General features: G+C 32.0%; 1 protein-coding gene across 1 annotated transcript; it reads left to right on the plus strand.

Moving 5' to 3' along the window:
* The first annotated feature begins 443 nt into the window (after window positions 1–443).
* Window positions 444–1,272, plus strand: LOC131002007 (LOB domain-containing protein 12-like). Its single transcript, XM_057928682.1, has 2 exons — window positions 444–687; window positions 767–1,272. The coding sequence occupies exons 1-2, from the start codon at window positions 532–534 to the stop codon at window positions 1,049–1,051; spliced, it is 441 nt and encodes a 146-aa protein (XP_057784665.1). The 5' UTR covers window positions 444–531; the 3' UTR covers window positions 1,052–1,272.
* The last annotated feature ends 6,396 nt before the right edge of the window (window positions 1,273–7,668 follow it).

Consider the following 7,668-nt stretch of genomic DNA (forward strand, 5'->3'; position numbering starts at 1 on the left):
TGGATGAGTGAACCCATGTTAATTATCTTTTTATAATATTAAAGCATAATAAATTAAAATTGAAGAAAATATAATTAAAAATTATACTCCCTCCGTCCCACTCCAATAGGCTCACTTCTTTTGGGCACGAAGATTAAGAAAACTTACTTTTTAGTAGAAAAGTGGTGTGGTCCACATCAATTAAGTACACTTTTTTTACTTAAAATGAAAAATGAGCCTATTGGAGTGGGACATCCCAAAAAGGAAAACGAGCCTATTGAAGTGGGACGGAAAGAGTAATAAAGTAAGAATGATACACGGTTATACATACAAAATAGTGGGATAGAGGATCCGAGGTGAACAATTTAGAGTAAAATTGATAACTAAGCCAAAAGCTATTCCAAAAACAAAGTTGTCTCGGAGTTCATTTAGTAATTTGAGCACGCCACTTTGTAAATTAAATAAACCCACTTAGTCTTTCCTTTATAAATACACGTACAACTCTGTGTCTCTCTTCAATTCCCAACTTGTTTTGGCATCACACAAGATTGAATGGGGGGTAGCTCACCGTGCGCTTCATGCAAGCTCCTGCGGCGGCGCTGCGCCAAAGACTGCATCTTCGCTCCCTATTTTCCCTCCGACGACCCCCTCAAGTTCGCCATTGTCCACAAAGTCTTCGGCGCTTCCAATGTCAGCAAAATGCTGCAGGTAATTAATTAATAATAATATACATATATATATATTTGATAATTATTTGTATTAAAGTAAATTATACTACTATGTGTAGGAGCTGCCGGAGCAGCAAAGAGGAGATGCAGTGAACAGCTTGGTTTACGAGGCGAATGCGAGAGGTCGAGATCCGGTGTACGGGTGCGTGGGCACCATATCGTACCTCCAGAACCAAGTGTCGCAGCTACAAATGCAGCTGGCGGTGGCGCAGGCTGAGATCCTCTGCATTCAGATGCACCAAGACAAATCCTATTTCCTGCAAAACGACTTGCTCAATATTCCTATTCCTAATGCTAATTCTTTCAACAAAGAATCTCTATACGGACATGACATGGTCTCCTAGCTACCTATAATTCATATATACTATCTAAGATGCCCATGTTTTTACTTGGTCTTAGATGCCTTGCATAAGACTCTTAATTTTAATTTTACTAATAATGGCTTCCGGAATTTGCAGCAATCTTCTTCATATTATGATTTTTTTATAGGTGTCGCACTATCACTTGATGTGTATGATTTGTATACATAATCTTACGATTGATTTCATAAAATTCACTTGTTGTAGCAAGGTGTAATAGTAAGTAATTTAAATTCGGTATGATTTTCTTGACGTAGGCAGGCTCAATTAAGTAAATGAGATAGAGTAACAAGTATGAAAACAAGGGTAAGTTGTTAAGTCAACTCTAGCATGTGGAACTCAATAAACAAATTTAATCTGCAAGTTAATGTATAGGTATTATTATTCTTTTCAAACATGCCGATCGATTAATTTATATGTATATATATACATTATGATTGAATGCTAAAGGGCGGTGCAATTTTTAAACAGTTATGGCAGACATTCTGTACCAATTTAACTACAAGTGTGAGCCAAAGTTTTCGTTTCTCATTATCTCCTGCATTTCTTTAGCATTAAAAAACGTATTAGTTCATAAATATATGTCAATATTTATGAAACGTGATATATACTCCAACCTTGTAAAATGTACTCACCTTTAAATGACACAAGTTTTAATAAAATGATTGAATATGTTGTGAATAAAGTAAGGGTCTCACTTTATTATGAATAATTAGATACCTTTTGTGAAGACATACGAAAATGACAAATTGAATACATTTTATGAGAACGAAGGGAGTACTATTTATAAAAATAAGTTCAGGATGCTAGTTGTATGTATTCATGTTTAATTGTGAGATGTTACCATATCAGTCCCTTCATTTCCAAAACAATTAAGCGAATTTTTTAGTATGATCTTAATACAAAAATATTGAGTGTATTGATAGTGGAGAAAATATTTATGTGAAAGATATTATTGAGTGTATTAATTTTAAATAAGAGTAAGTTATAAAGATAAAGTTGCTAATTATTTGTGAGAAACTGCCTAAAAATAAAAAATGTATATACTTGAAACACGTACTAAAAATATTCATAATTTTAGGGGATCGAGGGAATAAATGTGTTAGAACTAACTTATTGGCTCATTGCAGTATAGAGAAGAAAATACATTTTGTATAATAAATTAAAGGGTAAATATTCAATTTTGTCTCCATGTATTAGCGTTTTAACGAAAATATCACACCTTCAAGATAAGTGCATAGAAGTACCTATTGTATCAGTTTTCAGTTATTTGTATCCTGAAAAAAAATTCCAGCTCCTGCTTGTTGACGTGGAACGCCGAGAATCCAAAATTGACAAGTTATGTGAAAATTTTGTTCGAGAACAAAAAAGACATATAATCAAAATTGTAGTATTATTTTTAAAAAATGTATTATTTTACACAATACACACGCGCGCACGGGCGTGAATACACCGACACACAGCGTCGCCGCCTCCTTTTTCTTCGGCGAAAGCGACCACCACTACAGTTACCGCCTCCACCAGTTGGGCTCCCTCTTCTAACTCTCTGTCTAGACTAAACGCTAGATCCCCAATCTATTAGTGTTGCCACCACTATTCTTCTCCGGTGAAACGCCAAATCATCACCGTCTTCTCCATCGATTTTCGGTGACCTCTTCCACCTTCAATTTTGATGAAGGTTGTCGTCTTCATCTTCTCACGATCCGAACAACAACAACGGCGAGCAGAGTCGCCATTATCGTTATATGCGTTAAGTTCCCCCCTGAGCATTAGATTTGGATCTGCATGTAGTCTTCTATCTTTTTTTTCTATATATTTTTTTATTTCAAACATAATTTTCACGTAAATTGTCAATTTGGATTCTCGGCATTCTCCGTCAATACTCAATTTTTTTTAGGACACAAATAATCGAAATTGATCTGATGGGTACTTCTATGCATTTATCCTAAAGGTGAGACATTTTCGTTAAAACGCTAATACATTGGGACAAAATCGAATATTTACCCTAAATTAAAATGAGGCTCTCTCCCGTGCAATCGGTTGCACCATGCAACTGGTTTCTGAATGACACTACTTCAACATACAAATGACACTTGAAGTATGTTGAAGTAGTGTCATTCGGAAATGTTCAAGTGTCATTTCCCGAATGAAGTAGTGTCATTTTGGAAACCAGTTGCACGGTGCAACTGATTGCACAAGAGTATTTGTGAATTACAATACATACATTCATTTGCATATAAAAATAGAACCTTCAGGATTACTTGCCAATTAATCATAACAAATACTTCCTCCATCTCATTACAAATGTCTCATTACTTTTGGGCACGGAGATTAAAAAATATGTAGAAAGTGGATAAAGTGCATTGATGAAAATTATTTAAATATTAGGTATAGAGAGATAATATATTGCTAAAAAAGAATTGAGACACATTTGTAATAGAACATCTCATTATAAAAAAGGAGACATTTGTAATAGGACGGAAGGAGTATTAATCTATTATGCCATTGCCAAGTTGCTAATACTAATTTTAAAAAAAAATGTTTTGCCATGATCACGATGTTATTATGTTTGAAGTAATTCATTAATATAACATATAAAAAAGATCCAATTGTACATGACATTTTTCATAGAGTCAAATCCAATCTTTCAATTGTGATACGACATAAGAAGTCTATAGATAACGAAAATAGATATTTTCTCCGTCCATGAAAAATATGATCATTTTTATTATTTTTTATGTTCATTAAAAATATACTTCCTCCATCTCACAAACATATAAATAATTTGTCATTTTAGAGCGTCTCACAAAAACATAAATATTTTCATTTTTTTACACTATCCCCTTATTTTTTTTATCCCTCATTTTCATACTTATTCACAACAAAACAATCATGGGCTACTACTATGTTTCCTCAATTAACTCATTACTCTCGTAATACTTTATAAAGTGAGATCAATTTTTCACTCACAATGACTCCTAACTAATACTCCCTCCGCCCCACTCCAAATGTCCCATTTTTTGGGTTGTCCCACTCCAAATATCTCATTTCCTTTTTTGGGAATACACACACACTCTCTCTATACTTAATATTTAAACAATTTTCACAATATACACATTTCTTAATCTCGATGTCCAAAAGAAAGGAGACATTTGGAGCGGGACGGGGGGAGTATTTCTTAAAACCTGTGTCACTTTTTTAGAATATAGTCCCACACAAATTTCTTATCTTTTATCGTTATAAATATTTCTTATTTACAAATAAAATTATTCTTAATTCAATCTCAATCAATTCTATACAATAATGAGATTAATTTTTCACTATATAAAAATTACTACCTATTTTATTTAAATATGTACCCGTCAGAAATGTAATATTTAATTTGGATGGACGGAGGGTGTATATTTTGTTAACAACTACAAGAATTACATTTAAGAAGACAATTGGTTGTGCGTGTGTGTGTAAATAGCTTGTTCACGTGGGGTTCAAGAAGGTGCTCAGTTCATGGACTCCTACAACGACATATTCATTTTCTTCTTCAATTACACGTCTAATCAGCTGCAAACTGTTGTGAGACAAAAAAAGAAAAGCAACAAATCCTTAAATAAAATTATCATATTCGGCTTTGTCTCATATACAGAATTTGTCAAGCAAACGTAAATTTCTTTTAAGAAAAAATAAATAAATTCACATGCTCTCTTCCTGTCCTAATCTCATTAAGAAATTAAGCCCCATTATCTCAATTGACTAATTTGTAATTATCCTACCTTCCACTCATTTCCTTATTTTGTCTCATTATTGTGTTTTCCATCGCTTAAACAGTGGTTTCTATTGGTGGTGCAGCTAAAATACGACATTAAATAATTATGGATACAAGTGTGGATTAATATCTCCTTCAACGCGAGGATTCTTGAGAAGCCCAACCAAGAAATTATTCTATTCTTGATCTGACACTCTTAACCTAATTTTGCATTCCTTTTTTTTTGTCCACTTATAAAAAAAGGACAATTACAATAAAATCTGGAAACTGTGAGTAGAAAACTAGATCTTGACCCAAGCCTAAATGATTTTATTTTTAGGCTTTACCCAAAACATTTCGTCAGGTGTAGTTCATGAATACTCTTTGTATGATCATCATCATTCCCTATGTTTAGTCGATGTAGAATTTTAGTTGTTTCCCTTTATTTTTCTTGCTTTTTTAAAAGGTCGGGGGTGGGGGAGAAGAATAAGGCAAAAAATAGAAGAAGAAAAAAAAAGGCTCTTTTTGTTATAATCGGGGATTCTAGACTTTCCCATCAAATGCAACTATTTCATTTATGCTTAAATTAAGGAAAATATTGACCCTAAAAAAAATTAAAAAATTAAAGAAAATATTAGGGCATTATTTGTAAATTGTAATACAACGAACCCAGTATTTGTGTTTATCTCTTTTCGTTTTTTTTTTTTTTTTTTTTTGTTGCTAGAGCAGCTATTTAAGTTTGTATTATGCGGCTTCAGCTTTTATGAAGAATTTAGGGGAAATGAGACTTTAGTAGGTCAAGCGCATGATAGAAAAAAACAAAATTGGGTCAAACTGAGTTGAAAGCATAAGATTAATATCGTGGAAATCACTAATAAAAGACAAACAAGAAAATATTTGTGTTTTACACAGCAACCTCGAATTCTGCATCTTCCTTTTTTAAAAACAGAAGAATAGATGAATGTAAACGTATTTCTGATTTGAGGGCTCGAGGCCTATATCCTTCCAAAATCTTTGTTTTTCAAATTTCATCATTCCCACTTCTCCCCTTCACTCTGCAACTCTTGAAATTATTTGATAACACATAGGAAAATATAAATGAAATTACGCCGCATTATTTGTATAAACTGAAATCTTTTTGTTTTCCTAATCAATATATTCTACCCGTGTGAACTCTCTGAAGTAGTACATATTATAGTTCTGAATGAATAGGATGTTAATTTAGCCCATTATCGACGGTCGATACAGAAAGAGAAAAAATAAGGGTTGTGTAAAAAAAAAGTCCAAATGACACGAGAATTCTTAGTTGTCGAACATCATTATTTTACTTTTGAATTTGAAAGTAAAATTTTAAGAGTCGGTCTTGGGTACATCTGAGTGTAGTGTATACTCGGGTTGACCTGTACCTAGATTTTGACCCGTATTCTAATCCAAATTCGCATTCTAATTCAAATCGTGTAAATGACATTATTCGGTTATACAAATGACACTGCATGTAATTGACATTATTATGTTATACAAATGATATTGCGTATAAATGACACTATAATATTGTAAATGATATTGTGTATTCAAAAATATAAATGACATTTCATGTAACTGACACTATAAGATTGTAAATGACACTATAATATTTTAAATAACACTATAAAATTGAAAATGATACTATAATATTTTAAAATGTTACGGTGTCATTTATATAATTGAATAGTGTCAATTATAAGCAGTGTCATTTGTATAACTGAATAGTGTCATTTACACAATTTGGGTCATGATGCGGGTTTGGATTAGCATGAGGGTCAGGATCTGGGTACGGATCAACCCGAGCGTACGATACACCCGAGTGTACAAGAGATTTTGTGAAATTTTAATATTTGTAGAATATGTTTTTATTTTCTCTAATATTTAATAAAAAAAAACTTTCTTATATGAAAATTCAATATATAAACTTTTCGGGTAAATGTGCGTCAAATCATTTTTTTTTTATGAAATTTCTTATCACTCGTTTTTATATCTAATATCAGGTTAAGTATCTTTATTATTGAGAAATATGATCTATTTTTTAGAGTCAATACATAAAATTATCTATTTTTATATTCTCTATGTCCCATAAGAATGTATCAATTGGAGAACGACACGAATTAAAAAAAAATATTTGGTAGTAATGTATTGAGTGGAGAAAAGGACCCACCATGTAGAAATGAATGATTGTGATTGAATTGAGTTTGTGTTTAGTTGTGAATTCGTCCATCTTTCTCTCACAACTCGAATATAGGTTAATTAGTTGTGAATTCGAGTTTTAAAGTTATAATGCTTAACTCGAATATATGTTGGTTGTGAATTCGAGTTTCAAAATTATTATACACAACAATGAATAATTTTGGTTGCGACTTTGAGTTTTAAAGCTAGAATTCAAATGGAAATAGTCTTAATTGTGAACTCGAGTTTTAAAATTAGAATTCACAATCAAGATATAGGTCGATTGTGAATTGCGGAGGTAAAATTGTAAGTATGATTTTTTTTAAAGAATATTTTTGTGGATAGTTTTTATTTTTGCTATCTCAATTTAGACATCTTCTAAAGTGTTACTCCCTCCGTCCACTAATTGTTGGCCTACTTGCCTTTTTGGTCCGTCCACCAATTTATGTCCTATCTATTTTAGGAAAGTTTATATTCATATTTAAATACACTACAAGTCAAACACACTTTTAATTAAATAATTTATTTAAACTAATTAAATCCTACCTACCAATTAAATCCTACACTAATTAATTCCACCTACCATATTAATGTTATCTACCTATCATTAAACCAAACTTACACTTAAAATCAGAATCATTCCTATCAAAACCCTAGCCGCCTC

The sequence above is a fragment of the Salvia miltiorrhiza genome, chromosome 8, assembly GCF_028751815.1.
Source record: "Salvia miltiorrhiza cultivar Shanhuang (shh) chromosome 8, IMPLAD_Smil_shh, whole genome shotgun sequence".
In the NCBI taxonomy this organism is placed as follows: Eukaryota; Viridiplantae; Streptophyta; class Magnoliopsida; order Lamiales; family Lamiaceae; genus Salvia; species Salvia miltiorrhiza.